The following is a 19,604-nucleotide window of genomic DNA, read 5'->3' on the forward strand; positions in this document are numbered from 1 at the left end:
TTTTGAAATATCCCACCCTCACATTCTCCCACAAAGTTCAAAAGTCTGTTCTGTATTTCTGTGTTTCTTTTTCTGTTTTGCATATAGGGTTATCGTTATCACCTTTCTAAATTCCATATATATGTGTTAGTATGCTGTAATGTTCTTTATCTTTCTGGCTTACTTCACTCTGTATAATGGGCTCCTTCATCCATCTCATTAGGACTGGTTCAAATGAATTCTTTAAACAGAAAAAGAGACACAGAATACAGAACAGACTTTGAACTCTGTGGGAGAATGTGAGGGTGGGATATTTCAAAAGAACAGCATGTATACTATCTATGGTGAAAACGATCACCAGCCCAGTGGGATGCATGAGAAAAGTGCTCGGCCTGGTGCACTGGGAAGACCCAGAGGAATCGGGTGGAGAGGGAGGTGGGAGGGGGGATCGGGATTGGGAATACATGTAAATCCATGGCTGATTCATATCAATGTATGACAAAACCCACTGGAAAAAAAATAAATAAATAAAAAATAAAAAAATAAATAAAACAAACAAGCAAAAAAAAACTGACTAATGAGTACATGCGACTCACTATATTATTTTCTCTACTTTTAAATATGTTTGACAATTTCCTAACACAAAACAAAATGTGTTTTGGTTGGGAAAGAATGTTGATTTCTGACTTCAGTCTTCCACATTCTTATTTATCCTTGTTGCTTCAGTGTCTAAAAAATATGAAATTTAATCTTCTAATCCTGCTTTTTCTCTATTCCTTGGGTTCTAACTCTTCCTGTGCATTTGGTGAAGTAATAGACTGTGCATATATGTGGTTATACAACATTTTTTTTCTTCATGGTGGGCTTTGTCCTTTATTACTTTCAGTTTTTATCAAAAAGAAATCAAACTTTCAACTGGTAATAAAGTACTCAGCCATTGTAATTATGAATGTCTTCTTAAAGTAATATACAATCTTGTATTTAATCTGATTCTACAATTCATTTCCCTTTAATCAAATTTGCTTTTAAACATTGTTTTATTGAGAATTGTCTCACTCCCTTAGTTTTCTAACTGAAATTTTATACGAAGTACCTTATTCTCTCATTTATCCAAAAGGCACTCATATTTCAAAATAAATTCAACAGTTTGTGTCCCCTAAGTAGGTGAGGAGATACGACATAATATCATCAAAAAGTTATCTGTAGTTCATGCTGAGCCATCAGGAATTGATTCACCCTGATAGGTGTGACTTAAAGAAAAACAAGGAGTGAATTACTTTAAATAATGAAGCAGTTGAAATTAATTTGTAATCATGAACCAACAGCAAAAATAAAACATTATGAATGAAGCAAAATTTGAACTTAATCTGAGCCAAAATGTAATACATAAGTAATACTAAATTTCGTATTTTCAAGTTTTCTTGATGACAAATGATGAATAGATATAATATGCCTGTGCTTGCTTACATGCTGATATTTGCCAAGTATTTGCATTCACATATAGTACCAAGAACAACATTTACAGGTGGGACTCACAAGAATCTCCTTTTCATTTATCAGAAAGTTTCATCTGCAACTAATTTAGGAGTGAGCCTCCATTAAAGATATGGGAGAAAGACTGGTCTGTGTGTTTCTGTATGTTTATCCTGTAACCTAGATACTTTTTTTTTCTCCAGCTTCTCCATCCTACGTGTCTATGTTTTCTCCTAAACTCTCATTCCTTCTTGTACTGAGAGGTTACAGTTACCTAGGCAAACTAATGTAACAAAGAAGGGCTTGATATAATTTTCCCCACACCCTACAGAGTTTGAATTTTATGACACATCCAGGGTTGCATCTTAAGCCCATCCTATTTCCTTGTTCTTACTTGGAAAAGGGAAATATTTTTCAATAATCTATTCTCTATTCACTTGTAATGTTATTTTTCTAGTTTATATTCTATAATCTAAGCCTTGTGATTTTAATATAGAACTTTGATAATGTATCTGTGTTTATTACTTATAGAGTTAGGGTCCTTCCTAAATATTTTTCCATAATTTGTAAGATATTATTTAAGTACATGTTTGTTCATAGGTGATTCTCTTGTAACATTTCTTTAAACCAAAGTTACTATGGTTAGTGGCTTGTAATATTTACACATATTAAGCACATATATTTCTCTAACTTTTAAGCAGACCTACTAAGCAGTAGGTCTTGGCTGACCTATTAATATAAATCCCCTTAAATTTGTTTATCGTAACTACTAATGCAATAAATGTCATCTAATTGTATACTGTAACTTTGTTTGGTCCTATTTAACAGAAGTTTCCTGACGTGCTCATGATGAGCAATAATGTGCCTTGAATTAATAAGATTCTATATATAATCATTCATTCATTTCAACAATTTTTAGTTCCTTTAATTCTTGCAAAATTCTACTGTATGCCAGAAACTAACATTTGTAAATCAACTATACTTCAACTTTAAAAAAACTTGCAAAATTCTTTATTGATTTCCTAATTTATTCTGTTTTAGATATTGGTTTGCTGCAAATCCACTTGATATCAACAAATCCTCTGGAACTGTGGACTCCATCAGAATTCAAAAAAGCAAAGGGTCCATTCCCACTGATTTCAAACCTGAAAAGAAACAATAAAAATCAGTTTGGGACCACTTTCAGTTTTAATCAAAAATAAAATTAAGAATAGAGCAATTGGAAACATTTTATGCAAAACACTGAGCTTCATACTCACCTATCACAATACTCTACCCCCCAAATATCTGTTTTTTTAAAGCAATGTAGGTATTTAATATGACTATTATTATTAGCATAATCTGTCAACTTATTTAGGGCAACAGGTAGAAAGAGATATAAATAGACAAAGAGAAATAATAGATATAAATAAGAGCTTATATCTATCTCCATTTATCTAACTATATATATTTCTTTCGAGAGAGAGAAAGTGTTTCTAAATCGAGTGAAATATGGAATTTTTTTAAAGCAGTTGCCTAGCATATTACCTGGTATATTTTTAGCCAATGTTCAGTTTTGAAAGTAAGAAACAAGATTTATATTCATTTGGCACTTTTGAAATATACTCATATGGAAACCAAGGAGACTAATTATAATAATTTTTATCAATTTGCATCAATGATTCAATGGACATGAACTTGGGCAAACTCCAGGAGATGGTGAGGGACAGGGAAGCCTGGCGTGCCGCCGTCCATGGGGTCGAGAAGAGTCAGACATTACTTGGCAACTGGACGACAACAACAAAAGCAATATTATTTATTTATATAACTATTTCTTGAGGGAATGTTGTTTCCTGACTTTGTATCCATGTCTTCCTGCCTTAATATTATTAATTGCTAGATAGAAAATGGGAACCAATTTAGAAATACAGGAAGACAAGAGAGATTATACTCATTGCATAAAAAGAAAAAGATTGATCATCAACAGAGCAAGTTGATAAAAATTATTTGCAATCAGTTGGCTGTTCATATCAGGTGGCCAAACTACTGGAGCTTCAGCTCCAGCATCAGTCTTTCCAATGAGTACTCATGGTTGATTTCCTTTAAGACTGACTGGTTTGATATCCTTGTTGTCCAAGGGACTCTCAAGAGTTTTCTCCAGCACCACAGTTGAAAGCATCAATTCTGTGCTCTGCCTTCTTTATGGTCCAGTTCTCATGTCCATACATGTCTACTGGAAAGATCATAGCCTTTACTATACAGATCTTTGTCAGCAAAGTGATGTCTTCTCTTTTTAACATACTGTCTAGATTTGTCATAGTTTTCCTGCCAAGGTAATCGTCTTCTAATTTCATGGCTGCAGTCACCATCCACCGTGATTTTAGAGCCCAAGAAGAGGAAATCCGTCACTGCTCCCACCTTTTCCCCTTCTATTTGCCATGAAGTGATGGGACCAGATGTCATGATCTTAGTTTTTTTTTAATACTGAGTTTTAAGCCAGCTTTTTCACTCTCCTCCTTTACCCTCAAGAAGGTTCTCTAGTTCTTCTTTGCTTTCTGCCATTAAAGTGGTATCATCCACCTATCTGAGGTCATTGATATTCCTCCCAGAAATCTTGGAAAGTTAGACTTTTAACTTGGAAATATGGTTATTTCCATATGGTCTCTAACACTTTAAAGAAAAAAAAGAGATCTTACAAAAATTTTAAAAGTACAAGTAATAAACGTGCTTTGACTTTGAATTTGCAGAATAGTTGAATTTGAGTTAGCAATAGGAGGGTTTATTAGCAAGAACCTGACAATAAAAATAAAATGAAATAAGGAACAAAAATAAAAATGGAAAATTTCACTGCATGCCATATAACGAAATAGAAGGAAGGTGGGTTGTTCTAGGGTATGTTTCAATCTGAGAAGATACATGTCACAGGGTAGAAACTGAGAAAGACAATTACACATAGAAAACAGGGAGAGACTTATTTACAATAATGCAACTCAAACTGATTTAAAGTTTTTATACAACACCAGAACAGAATCTTTCCTAGTAAATTTGAAACTCACCCAGCATTGAATGTAGTGCCACTTGTCCATTTCCAAGACTCTCCTAGTTTTCTGCTTAATCCAATCCAGTACATAGAAGGTCCTGCATGCTTCTTCAAAAATTTCTTCCACACAAATCAGAGAATTCTCCATTACTCAATATTTTAGAGCATATAGCTGACATACTTCTCACTGGAACATCCCATCTTTATGATTTACATCCTAATTTGTGTGCCCTAATGCTTCCATAGCAACAAACAACACAGATGGTGATGTTCAGGTTAGCTTTATCAGAATAATTTTCACTTTGCTCTTACTTCTTAAATATATCTAAGTAGTAGAGTGACTTCTAACAAGTCATCAAAGCTCTTTGAGCTACTGTGTCTTGAATTACCATTAAGGGTAACTTCTATCTCTCAAATGAGAAACTGATGAAAAAAATCATATTTGACTTCCTTTCCTACAAGTTCTACTGCATAAAACACCAGGATGTTTCTCACAGAGTAAAGGACAAAGACTCTAAACTGACAGGATGTTATGTCTGGTTGACAAATTCAGGAGCTGAGCATTTTTATAGGAACAGGCATATCATGTTTCTTAAGGGTGACAGAGAACTAACACTTACATCTTATTCTGTGCACAGGTCTTCTCTCCCAAACTATAGAGGGGTGAGGGTGTTTAAAGGAAAGTATATGTACTGTTAAAATAGGAAAACTCAGAAACTACTTTGAATAGATACCAGTGGATACTGTTGCTGAAGCTGAAGCTCCAATACTTTGGCCACTTGATGAAAAGAGCTAGCTCATTGGAAAAGATTCTGATGCTGGGAAAGTTTGAAGGCAAAAGAAAAGTGGGCAGCAGAGGATGAGGTTTTGAGATAGCGTCATCCACTCAACGGACATGAATTCGAGCGAACTCTGGGAGATAGTGGAGGACAGAGAAGCCTGGTGTGCTATAGTCCATGGAGTTGCAAAAGTCAGACACAACTTAGTGACTGAACAACAACAGATACCAGAATAATAATGTCATTGCTGTATGATTTCACTTATATGTGGAATCTAAAAAATAAATGATCAAACACAAGAAGACAGAAACAGAGTCTCAGATACAGAGAACAAATAGGTGGTTGCCAGTGGAGAGATGGGTGGGGAGAGGAAAGAAATAGTTGAAAGAGCTTTGAACTTCCAGTTGCAAAATAATGAGTCATAGGTATGAAATGTACAAAGTGGGGAATATAACTATAACTACTTGATATTATCTGGTGATATATATTGTATGGTGACATATCATAACTAGAATTATCCTGGTGGTCATTTTGAAAAATATTGAAATATCAAATCACTATTTTGTGTAACAGGACCTAACATATGTTACAGGTCAATTAAAGTTCAAAGACAAATTAAAAAACTCATAGAAAAAGAGATGGGATTTGTGGTTACTAGAGGTGGGGTGGGAGGAGGGGGGACTGGGTGAAGGTGGTCAAAAGGTAAAAACTTCCAGATACAAGTAAATGCTAGGAATGTCACGTACAACATGATACATGTAATTAACTTATTATATTTCATGTATAGAATTTGTTAAGAGAGAGATGCTCAGAGTTCTCATCACAAGAAAAAAAAATTACTTTCTATTTCTTCAATTTTGTATCTACAAGAGATGATGGATGTTCACTAAATTTATTGTGATAATCATTTCATGTAAGTCAAATCATTATGCTCTATGCCTTAAACTTATACAATTATATCTCAATAAAACTAGAAGAGACAATGTAATTTCCATTGCACATTGTCTCCTATAATCAGAAATCTAATTTCTGGGAGAATATGATTTCTTCTAATAAAATATATTGAGTGCTATCATTCCACAGTCTCTCCTACTGATTCCTTGCTGCTGCTACTGCTGCTAAGTCACGTCAGTCGTGTCTGACTCTGTGCGACCCCATAGACGGCAGCCCAACAGGCTCCTCTGTCCCTGGGATTCTCCAGGCAAGAACACTGGAGTGGGTTGCCATTGCCTTCTCCAATGCATGAAAGTGAAAAGTGAAAGTGAAGTCGCTCAGTCATGTCCGACTCCTAGCAACCCCATGGACTGCAGCCTACCAGGCTCCTCTGTCCATGGGATTCTCCAGGCAAGAGTACTGGAGTGGGGTGCCATTGCCTACTCCAGATTCCTTGCTACTGAACCACAAACCTATAGCTTTTCTTCATAAATAAACAAACGTCTCCACCAAACATTTGCCTTTCAACATAGAGATCAAACATATAGATACCAAGGTGGGAAGAGGAGAGGAGGGATGAATTGGAAAATCAGGATTGACATATACACATTTTTGGTAATATGTATATAATAGATAGATAGCTTATGTGAACCTCAGAATCAGTGCTCTGTGGTGACCTAAAAGGGAAGAAATTTTTTAAAAAGAGGGGATATATGTATACATATAGCTGATTCAATTTGCTGTACTGCAGAAACTAACACAACATTATAAAGCAATTATACTCCAATAAAAGCTCATTAAAAATAAATAATTTATATTTCCATCTCATGTGAATTGCTTTCTTTCACTTTGATGTTCCAAACCTTTACCCCTTTCTTCTTCTCTCATATAAGCCCCAACTGCCTAACTTGTCCTTGGGAGTCATTTTCTTATAAAGCCCTCATGTGTATATAATTAATTTGGTTTTCTCCTGTTAATCTGTCTCATGTCAGTTTAATTCTTAGATCAGCCAGAAGAACATAGAAGGGTAGAGGAATTTTTTGACATAATCATGGAGTATTAGCTTTTATCATTTTTATCCTCTCTTTGTACAAAATTAAGCTTTGAAATAATTGAAAACTTTTTCCTTTTCTTACCATCTCCTCTGGTGTATCAATCTGAGCAAGTTCTGATCCCTGTGAACTGCAAAATCTTTTACTGGCTGTCCAATTTCTGGTATCATTAGAAAAATAGAAGCACTTCCTTCTTACTCCAATCCACTCCTCTGAACATTCCATAGCTTTGGTACTTTTTGAAAAACTGAAATATAATACTGAAAAAAAAATGAATAAAAGCAGTTACAAAGTGTTTATACTCATTCTGGTGTATCAATTTTATTTTTTACTGCCATGGTTTGAAACCTGAAAGCTAACTTCACTCATGGAGTGATAGATGAATTCAATTCCTCTGTTGTCCATAAGGAAGACCATTCAGTGGTTGAGAAGTCTAGACTTTATTCTATTTTCCTGGCTTCTATTTTGAGAAGCAGAACTGCAAACTTCTCATGGTCTATATTGACATCCTACCAAAAATTATGCAGCAGATGTAGCAACCAAGGAAGAGACATAAATATAAACAGTGTCAAGGACCAATGTAAGAAAAATGGAAAGGTTAACAGCAGGGGAGGACATATGAGCTAAAGAAGTGAAATTCACCATGAAGGACAATGAATCATGGAAATCTGAATGAATCAAATATTGGTTCTACGTCACCAATATTTAGTGCCTGGAAAATAATAAGGAAGAAGCTGGAATAATGATGATTTTATTTCTCTATCCTATGTTTTGAGAATTTACTGTTTCCAGATTTTAGTGAGGTGCTGAGTAATTAGGTTAGATAAAGTCCTGTCCCTCCAAATGCTTAAAGCTAATTAATGGGTACAGTGTCAAGTAAATGTTTAAATGTAGAGCCAACTCCAAACTCCTGACTTTTTCTCTTCTGTAATACTCACAATTGGATCCAGACTACCACAAACAGGTAATAAAATACGTCATTTCAATTTTACCTTTTTAGTGAATAAATGAACGTAAATATGTCTTAGAGAAACTCTTCCCTCTAAATATTTAATTTTCAGATGTTTAAATAGAATTAGTATTGCACTCTCAGAACTTTATAATGACAGAAGAGGTTATAAGCAGGAATAATATCAGTACTTTTGTGAATGACAAAAAGAAAGAAAATGAGACTCACGAATATTAAGTGTTAATTTAATTTCAGAGCTAAATTCAGCCAAACTTGCAGATGGAAAATCAAGTTCTGGAGGCCACAAGTCAGAAATTAAAATCTACCTTTGGATATTTTTCACAAAATAGACCCATAATATCCAGAAAAAAATTTAAACATCTTCATCTTTGCAAATTTACTCCAGCAGAGAAAATCTTGAAGTAAATCCCTAGATCCATATTTTCCTTTTTCTTTTAACATAATAGAAATAAGCAAGCATTTCATAGAGCAACTATTAGTAATATAACTCATTCTTGATCCAAAAGAAATTAAAGAAAGACTGCAATTATGGAGACAATATTGTATGGTAGTTAAAATATCAGAAGCTACAGAACTGGAATTTAGCCAACAGAAAAGAATCTCAATTCTGGTTGGCCCTGGAACTTATTATTTGTAAAAAGCGACTAATTCACTCTGGTTGCTATTTCTTTGGGTGTGAATGAATTTCATAACTATTTCACAGTCTTGTGTGAATTCAATATAAAAAATATAATAATAAATATAGTATATTTAACATTAGCTCTTTAGTTCACAAAAATACCCTCAATTAAACAGTTATTGCTGTTGCTGTCTGAGGGTTATCTGAGAATTTAGGATTATTTTATTCAAAGATCAAAAAATCTTACGAAGTCAAGATGACTAAGTTCTGAGAGTATTTTTAAGAGATGCAAGGAAGGTGGTACATGTGTGCTCAGTCACCTCAGTCACGTCTGACTCTTTGTGACCCCAAAGAACTATAATAGTCAGCTTTCTCTGTTCATGGGATTTTCCCAGCAAGAATACTGGAGTGGGCTGCCATGTCCTCCTCCAAGGGATCTTCCCAACCCAGGGATCAAACCTGCATCTCCTGCATTGTAGGCAGATTGTTTATAGCTGGACTACCGGAAAGCCCCAGGGAAGGTGGCAAAAGCTGCCAAGCTAGTAGGAACCTGAGGTCAAGTCTCTACAGTCCTTTTATTACTGCAGAGTTGAGAGATTTGGGACTAAGCTTGAGGTATAAATGCATAGCCTGCTGCATAAAGAACCAAAGGAAATTCACAGGTCACCTACCTGTTACAAGGACCACTATAAGAAAGACCACTATAAGAAAAATCTTCCAGTATTTTTTCAACTTGTAAACTGTAAAATTAAAAAAAAAAATTATAAAATTTCCAGAGAAAATTCTGACTGGGAACTGATTATTCATTTATTCCTCTGCCATAATGATCAGTCAAGAAACTTTCACTAAACACATCTACATCCTAAAGTAATAAAAGATATACCGGCCTTACAAAGTACTAATACAAAGAAGATAAGTGCCAGTGATTGTTATAACTGCTCAGATTGGCAGTGGGGGGTGAGGAGATTACTTAGATTTGATGGAAGGAAGAAAGAAAAACAAGGTTATCCCTAAGGTGGAAATAGTGTGAGTGGGAGATCAGAATCAAAGCATCAGAATCAACAAAAGGGCCATAATCAGACAAATGGCTACGAAAGAAATATGAATCAACCAAAACAAAGATAGGGAAGAAAAGAAAGTCATAAGTATGTATGACAGAAGAATTGAAATGTAAGATAATTTTTTTTAATTTGGTAAGCAATAAAGGGCAGAAGTTTAATGTCTTTGAGCAAAAGCATGTTAAGCTAAAAGCAGTCATTTGTACTGAGCAGAATGAATTAGAAAGGAGAGGGAATTTAGCACTCGTGGAAATGTTAGGACATTAGGAACAAACAGTAATAATTCTATTAATGACTAAGATCCCCATGCCTGACACATTATTCAGTTCAGTCGTTCAGTCGTGTCTGACTCTTTGTGACCCCACGGGCTGCAGCACGCCAGGCTTCCCTGTCCATCCACCACCAACCCCCAGAGCTTGCTCAAACTCATGTCCATTGAGTCAGTGACTCCATCCAACCATTTGATCCTCTGTCATATCATTAGCAGATGTAAAAACAATCTGGGAAGATTGTGTACACACATGCACACACACATTTAATATCAGAAAAAAAATTTTGAAGAAAAAAATTAAAAAGATGTCACACATTCTGTCTCTTTTCAGAGTTGTACCACAGACCTAGTGATTGAAAATGAAGCTTTTAGGTTTTGTAGGGGAAGCAAAACTTTAACTATACCCATCTTGGGTTTTCAGCTGGCTTTTTTTTTTTTTTTTAACAAAAAGACAGATTAATAAGAGAAAAACAGTTTATTAATGACTGTGATGCACACCACTTGGGAAAAACTTACATGAACAGTAATTTAAAGCAATAGCTTAGAACCCCAGCTAACAGAGCATCTTCCACAAAGGACAATACATTTCTAGAAAAATGAGAGGACAGAAAAAGCAGTTTTTGATTTTCAAGAGCGGCCAACTGTGAGAAGGCAAATATGTGGGGAGAAATTAATAGAATAAATGAGAGAATTTGTATCCTGTCTTTGGGCAGAAACAAGGGCAGGTACAATGAATTTTCCTTGCTGTTTACTGGTTTCTACATGCCTCCAACTCAAAGTCATTTTTATATCAAAAGGCAAATTTTGAGATGAAATATTTTGTTTCCTTCAGTTTCATGATCACAATAAAAGGGAAAAGGATTTTAATGGAAGAGATGTACCTGCAATGATTTCAGACAGTATGATTACATAAAAAGAAACACCAACAGAATCAACATTTATTTCCTTTAATTTTCTTGTATCACTGACAAAAGCTAGAGCTCTGCTAGGTTGAAAGGTACCAAGGAGTGAGCACCTTTTCTTGTTCTTAATCCTAAATCTATAACATTTCATTATTGAATGTCATAAAAGTGCTGCATAAATTGAACATATAAAAGAGAGATGGTTTAAGATGGCGGAGTAGGAACACCTTGAGGTCACCACCACTCACAGGCAGATCAAAATCACAGCTACCTGCTGAACAACCATAAATGAAAAAGACTGAAACCTACCAGAAAATATCTTCTATAACTAAGGATATAAAGAAAGAACCATAGAGAGATGGGTAAGAGGGATGAACTCACAGTTTAGTCAAGTCCCGTTTGCCCCGTGCGGGTAATTCACAAACTGGAGAGTAATTATATTGCAGAGGTTCTCCCACAGAAGTGAGAGTCCCTCAGGCTCCTCAGGGCCCTCAGCCCAGGGATCCTGAACCTGAAAGATGGGCACACAGAATATTTGGCTCTGAAGCTCAGCGGGGTTTAATTTTAGGAGTCTCACAGGACTGGGGAAATAGAGCCGTCACTCTTAAAGGGCACACACAGAATCTCGCACACTTCGGGACCCAGAGCAAAAGCAGAAATTTGATAGGAGCCTGAGCCAGACCCACCTTCTGTCTTGGAGCATCTTCTGTACAGTCTGAGAGGGCCTGAATCTCTCCTTGGAGACATGGACACTGGTGGAAGCCACTGACTTCCACACTGGGAGCTTCTTTTAGCAGGTAAACGCTGGTGTAGGATGAAGTCATCCTGGAATCTTCCCTCTAGTTCTTTGGCACCAAGACCTGGCCCTGCTCCACAGAAAGTAGATGCCAGTAATGGCAGGCTTCAGGTCATGCCCCTTGCTGGGTGGGGCCACCTAGCCCCACCCATAAGAAGACAGGCGGTAGGCTGCATAAAGTTCTTCTGAGCCCACAGTAGCCTGTGGCCATGGTTGGCTTTGCCCACAGGAGGGCCCCAGGACCCAGTTTCACCTACCAGTGATCTTGCTCTCCAAGGAGCCTACTCTGGGTTCTGAGTTAGCCTTACCCACTAGGGGGCAAACTCCAGAGGTGAGAAAACCAGTCAGACAGCCTGTAAAACCAGCCTGTCCATAGCAGGCCAGACCATGCCCTGGGATCAGCTGAACCTCAGCCCTGACCACTAGCAGGCCAACACAAGCTTTAGGACACCCCAGGCCAGACCATGTACCCAACCGTGACAGGAACCAGCACCGGCTCCCCAGCAGCCTGACACCAGATCTGGGATCCCTGGGCCCTGCAACCAGACTCCAGGGCTGCTCCACCTGCAGGTAGTTCTGCACTAACCCCAGGACTTGACTTTATCCAATAGAGGGCAGGCAACAACCTCAGGGTCTTCTGGATCTTGACACAAAAAAAGACACAAAGACTTCCCTGGTGGCCCAGTGGTTAAGAATGGCCTTGCAATGCAGGGGACATGGATTTGATTCCTGGTCAGGGAGCTAAGATCTCACATGCCACAGAGCAACTAAGTTCACACTCCACAACTAGACAATTTGTGTACTACAAAGATTGTACAAAAGATAACAAGATTCCGCATGTTGCAACTAAGACCTGATGCAGACAAATAAATTAATTAATTTGAAAAAAGAAGATGCAGATTCACAGAAAGGGAATACACTATTGGTTACCAGTGGTGAAAGGGAATTTCTAATGATGTGAAGGTAGATATAAGCTTCTGATTGTCAATTTTTTGCATTTATTACTGTAATCTATTTGTACCTTTCTATCTGTCATGTATACACCCATCTATCCATCCATCTGTCCATTCACATGCACACCCCAAAACACAGGTGTGTGTATATGTGTGTAGTTACCCTTTACCAAGAATTCAATATTTTATCCGACAATAAATTAAATGTTCTTCATAGATTCTGTCCTATTTATTCCTTATAACAATAGCTATAACACAGGATTAATTATCTTCATTTTATAAATGCAGAAACAAATGCTCAGAGAGATAATATTTAAGGTCCTCTAAGGTATAAAAAGCACTTATGTACACTCAATATTTTTTGTCCTTTTGCTCTTGAGCTGTTTTCCTGTCCCACTTCTTTTGTATTCTCGTTTGAATTTATTTTCTTCTAGTTCATAGCTTAGAGAACATTCCATGAGGGACTGCTGGAAACTCTTTTGGAGATCTAAGTTTACTCTATGCATATGTGTAAGCACTTTAAACACTTTTAAATTAATCATGAGTGACATTATATCCATTCACTAAAGAAAGACACTTCTAGTTAAAATTTGTCTAAATTGAGATAGATAGACTTGAAAGGCAGAAGTATTGTCATCACTGAAGATCTTCTAGTACAAACTGCTAGGAATGTTGTGGTTGGGAATATCACATTAGACAAGTTTTGTTAAGTGACTGCTGAAGTCTCTCTAACTTTTAAGATGATCAGATTTATTTATTAAGAGAGTTATAGAGTAGCCAGCACTGGAATTTATATCAGTGGTTTCAACTGTTATCTGCAATTCATATCAAACTTTTACTTTTTCCTTTCACTGTCTTTATCTTGGAAGTTTTATAGGTTGCCTATTCCAGTCCTTTGGCACACAATTCACTCATTTTTGTCTAACATAAACCATGAATTGTCGTGCATGGTGGGGTTTTGTTTTGTTCTGTTTTTGTGCCTTGTTGTTGTCAATTGTTTGTTCATATTTCAGGCACTAAAATATAGCTTTGTTAGGTTCAGTCAATCCTTATACTTCTTTAAAAGCTCTTTTTGATCTCATTATGCATCCTTAAGCCACCTTCAGGCTTTCTCTACTTCTAGTTCTTTTGTTTTAATTGAAATATAATTGGAGTACAATGTTATGTTAATTTCTGCTGTACAATATTATGAATCATCCAAATATATACATATATTCCCCTCCCTCTTGAGACTCCCTCCTACACTCCTCTCTACTTCTATTTTCCATAATATTAAGGTGGTGTTGGGAAAACAACAGAAGATGCTAGATGCCTAATGATTCTTAAAGTCAACCAGAGTTAAGATTAGTCATTTAAAAGCATCTTCATTTACTTTAGTGAGACATTAGCTATTTCTACCCATTCTCAGGCTGTGCCACTTGAATCAGGGGGAAAATATCTTGATTACAGGATGGGGCAAAACTGTAGTAAACAACCTCTTTCATTTCTGTAAAAGCACATGTCAAAAATCTTTTGTATTGGAATATAATACACATGCCACAAAATTCAACTCTGAGTATCTTTATATACACACAAGCTTATGTATGCCCTCTCTTGCAGATATAAAACTCTACATGTTCTCCCAAACCTTCTGTTATTTTGCAACAGTACTTTCACCCCTACCATACCACCTCACTTCCTTTAGCAGTTTTCCTCCTTAAGTAAGGAAGTTAGCATTTTGAGGCTCTCTTGTATTTTATTTTTATTTCTCTTCCTTTTAGTCTCATCCACTCTATGCAACTTACCTGTCGTGTGTATCCAGCTGTCATGCCTGCCGATGTGTAGCTCCAGAATAATACTTGCAAAGGTGGTAGTTAATCCAGATCAATAGGAGAAAACCGAGATCTTTGTATACATCACTTATAAAAAACACTGAGCTTGACTAACAAGATAGAATTGAAACAACTGATGATCAAAATAGGCTCTTGCAATCCAAATAAACTGTCACTACTGATTTAAATCAGATATGAATGTAGACAAACTTGTTAGTTCAGAAATCAGAAAATTGACTCATCCACAAGCAAGGAACATCATGAAATTAGTGAAAAAACTTTGTTCTCTTAACAAGAAAAACATCTTGAGTGGAACACATAGAAAGTAGTATTTGTCTTGTATAGCACTTCATGCTATTTTTGGAATGGTCTCTCATTTCTCATTTTTATAGAAAACCTATACGCCAGTCATTAATAATAATTATACACACACCTTAAGTCTGTATAGATTCAAACACATTTATTATTTGTGTGACTTTGAGAAAGTTACCTAAATGCTCTTGCTCAATTGTCTGTTTTGTAAAATTGAGAGAAAAATTGTACTAATCTTGTAGAAATGATACAACGATCAGATGAGACACTATAGGGACAATGCTCATAATGTTCATGTCAAACATATTTCTCTCTATCTATCTATACACACATATTCTGGTATATTTTGTGTTACTTTGGAATCTGCTTATGAATCACAGCATTTATGTGAGCTAAAATAAAACTATTCTTTGCGAATAATTTTATGTATGAAGCTATATTATGTTTAAAGAATGTTACATCTTTATGTCCATTATATCACTGATTCATTTTCATTGTTAGTCAGCATTACTCTCCAGGTTTTAATATATTGAAATACATGCAATCATGACAACCAAAAATCTGTGCATACCTTTTGTTTGCTGTGTAGAGCCAGTACTCTGTTCATTTCTGTGGAATTGACAAGCTTATATACAAGGACCAGTGACCATCCCCTAAGTTTTGCTCAATCATGCTAGAGGCTTGGGTACCTTTGGTGTGGTTGGTCCATGTCTGGTGAATTTTTGGAAGGAGCCACTTATGGAATTGGATTGACCTGATTCTAATTTTGGGTTTACAATTGCTTTTTTTTTTTTTTTTTTGACCCCTGGAAAGTTAGATGAACTCCCTTCATGGGTATTCTTTCACTGCTTCTGTAGAAACACATGCCTTTCCTAAACACATGGCTTCACCATTCTGTTTGAAAGGTTATTAAGTAAAATGACATTAAAAAGTACACTGGCTGCAGAGTGGGCATATGAGCCTGGGGTGACCTTTAGGGACTCTTCTCCCCTTATGTGTTCCCTCACAGTCTAACTTACATGTCTCTTAAATACCCAACCTTTTAGGCAACAGGGACAGGTTTCCTGGAAGACAATTTTTCCATGAACGGGGGCGGAGGGTGGGGATTGGTTTCAAGATGATTCAAGTACATCCCATGTATTGCGTACTTTTATTTCTATTGTTACTACATCAGCTCCACTTCACATCACTGGGCATTAGATCCTGGAGGTTGGGGACTTGTATTAAATCACCCCACATTTTGCCTTGCAATCACCATTGTTGTTTTTCTTAAAAGTGACAGAGACAACAAAATACTCACATGTATCCATATTACTAGGGCCTGGTAACTTGTCAGAATGCTGTCATTACCTGGTCACACTTTAAAAATACAGGTTATTTGACCCACTTCAGCTTCTGGGGTGACATCAAACTAGTGACTCTACTTTTCCACCTGGGGAGTATGTTCATGGGATATCCAGAAACAAAGATGGTGAGACTGTTTTCTACATTACAGATTCTCAGTGAGCATTGATTTCACACCTATATCCAAACTTCTTTAGAGCTATGTTATTTTTCTTCAATAATTCACACACATAGCTTTATTTAACCTCTATCTGCTACAGAATTTAAATATACCTAGCCTATTTTGGAGTCTTCTGGTTGACCTTGAGGGCTTCTGCTCTGTATTTTATTATTGGTTAGTGAATAATCCCATGCCATACTATCTGGGTTGGCTTATGTTGGAATGGCAACTTCCAACCTTTCACAATAAAAAATGCACCAACAGAAAGCCTGTTATTTACTATAGGGTATCTAAAAGACTGGTCATTTGTTTTGCCTTAAAAAAAGAATTTTCAAAATATTTGTTAATGTAATAACTGGTGTTTAAAATAAATTTTCTTAATAAGAAATAAAAGGATGAAGTTATATTACTGTTTGTGGTTTTTCTGGTGGTTCCAAAAACAACTATCAAAAATATGTTTATATTATTTTTATAGACACTATCTTTTAAGTTTCTTATTGATAACTGAGGATTATCAACAAAAATCCTGAGAAAAATAGCAGCCCTACTTCTTCTTACCTGATTCATATCTACACCCACACACACACACACACACATATACTTTTGTATCTGTGTGTATTCAGTGGTCACCTGTAAAATTTAAACAGCACATTTAAGGTATATTTTTTGTTCTCTGTGAGAAGTATATATTGAGTTTCTTGAGTATATCTTGAGTGTAATCAAAGAAAATAATAGAAATCACACACTCATCACTCCTATGATCTTTTTACATATTTTTCAATGATGTGGTTCTGAAGCTATTTTTGTCCAGATAGGAGGATAGGGCATAGAAAATTCTGTTAGCTTGAATTATAAATGTGTATGTTTATTTATTTATTATTTTTTTAAAAACAATAGTAATTTATTGTGTGGTATATAACATATGTAGAAATAAAATGTACGATAGATGTATCAGAGAACAAGAATAAATGGATACAACCACACTGGCACAAAGACTGGCACGTGTGTGGACATGTACCTTGCCTCCTTAAGCATGTCAGTCCATTTAAAAATAGGATATGTGAACCTCAGTTTGTTCTCTGGCCTGAGGCTCAGTAAATGTCAGAGGAAGATATATATACTCAGATGTCATATATATACATATATATATGGGGTTCACACATGGGGTTCCCTGATGGCTCAGACAATAAAGAATCTGCCTGCAGTGCAGGAGACCTGGGTTCAATCCTTGGGTTAAGAAGGTCCCCTGAAGAAAGGAATGGCTACCCGCGCCAGTATTCTTGCCTGGAAAATCCCATGGACAAAGGAGCCTGGCGGGCTATAGTCCACGGGGTGCAAAGAGTCAGACACAATGAGAGATTAACACACACACATAATTTATACACATATGTTCACATAGCGGTGTTTATATTTTTATACAAATATTAACATATATTATTCTGCACCTTCTTTTTAAACAATAAATCTTAAAAGATTTTCATATAACTCCTTTTTAAGAATTATGTAAATACAAGGTATTCTGTATGGGTAAAACAAATCTAGCTTGCTCCTTTAGATCTTATGGTTGTTTCTCAGTCTTCTAAGTACAAATCCGTTTACATTTATCTTTACACACAGCTTTCTTTTCTTGGGACAGTTCTTACTGATTTCAAAGGTGATAGTGACCAACAACCAGAAACATTTAGTCAGTGATCTACAATTTACAAAGCTCTTTTATCTGTATTATTATACTTACATTACAAAATTATATTTATGCAACAGGTATTAGAAATGCTGATAACAAAATTAAAATTCAGAAAAATCAAGCGACTGGCCTAAGATCATTCAATAAACTAAATATAGATATGTTGAGCCTGGAACCCATGTCTTCTGGTACCTTTTTTCCATTTTCTCTCTGTTTGCCTTCTTGTATAATTCACCTTTTTTCTGCACTATTTTAACAAGAAAGAAACAAAGATATTTCTAAGAAAACCTGACAGAAAGAAGATTTCTGAGGAAAACATGACAGAAAAAAAAGATGATACCTGGGGGAAACCTGACAGAAAAGATATCTCTGAGGAAACCATGAGAGAAAAAAGGAGATTTCTAAAGGAAACCTGAAAGAAGAAGGCTATATCAGAGGAAAACCAGACAGAAAAAAAGGTAGTTTTTGAAGGGAATTCTGACAAAAGAAGATGATTTCTAAAAGAATTCTGAAAGAAAGGCCATATGAGAAGAAAACCTAAGAGAAAGAGGGCAATTATGAAAAAATTCTGTCAGAAATAAAGAGACTTACTAAGGGAAACATGGGCTTCCCTGATGGCTCATATGATAAAGAAAATGCCCGCAATGTGGGTGACCGTTTCAATCCCTGGATCCAGAAGATCCCCTGGAGAAAGGAACGGCCACCCACTCCAGTATTCTTGCCTGAAGAATTCCATGGACAGAGGAGCCTGGCAGGCAACAGTCAATGAGGTCTCAGAGTTGGACACGACTGAGTGACTAACATTTTCATTTCAAGGGAAACATAAAACAAATAAGAAAATTTCTAAAAGAAATTTGAAAAAATGAGGGAGATTACTGAGGGATGCCAGAAGAAAGAAGGAGACATCTGAGGAAGGCCCGACAAAAAGAAGACAATTTTTAAAGGGAAACTTGACAGAAAGAAAGAGATTACTGAGGGAATACTGACAAAGGAAATTTCAGAGAATATTCTGAAGGGAGGAGGCTCTGATGTAAAATTTGACAGAAAGGAGGAAGTGCTGAGATAAAACCTGACAGAACGATAAAGAGATTTCTGTGGACACCTGATAGAAAGAAGGAGATGTCTAAGGAAATTTTCATATGTGAAGTAGACTAGTGAAGTAATTCTAACAGAAAGAAGGTTTCTGAAGGATTTCTGATAGAAAGATTTCAGGATGTGGCTAATGTTAAGAAGGATGTATCTGAGGGAAACATGACCAAAGAAAGATATTTCTCAGGAATATCTGACAGAAAGAAGATGATTCCTGAAAGAATTTTGACAGAATGAGTGAGGTTACTCAGGCAATTCTCACAGCCAACTGCAGTTCCTTCTTGGGTTTATTCTCCAAACTCTTCTTTCTAGCACCTAGTCTCCCTTTGCACCAAAGATCTGCGTCCCAAGGTGAGGTGCACTGTCTGGGGTATGGAACTTGCACTGAGGTCCTACTCCT

At 36.1% G+C, this 19,604-nt stretch overlaps 1 protein-coding gene across 1 annotated transcript; it reads right to left on the minus strand.

The window, feature by feature from the left end:
- Positions 1-1,199: 1,199 nt before the first annotated feature.
- Positions 1,200-14,708, minus strand: CLEC2A (C-type lectin domain family 2 member A). The gene is made up of 6 exons (XM_043441141.1): positions 14,589-14,708; positions 11,742-11,921; positions 9,496-9,564; positions 7,320-7,495; positions 4,488-4,591; positions 1,200-2,597 (listed from the first exon to the last, which is right to left on the minus strand). Exons 2-6 carry the CDS (start codon positions 11,800-11,802, stop codon positions 2,480-2,482), a joined length of 528 nt encoding a protein of 175 aa, XP_043297076.1. The 5' UTR covers positions 11,803-11,921; positions 14,589-14,708; the 3' UTR covers positions 1,200-2,479.
- Positions 14,709-19,604: the final 4,896 nt, after the last annotated feature.

The sequence above is a fragment of the Cervus canadensis genome, chromosome 21, assembly GCF_019320065.1.
Source record: "Cervus canadensis isolate Bull #8, Minnesota chromosome 21, ASM1932006v1, whole genome shotgun sequence".
NCBI lineage: Eukaryota > Metazoa > Chordata > Mammalia > Artiodactyla > Cervidae > Cervus > Cervus canadensis.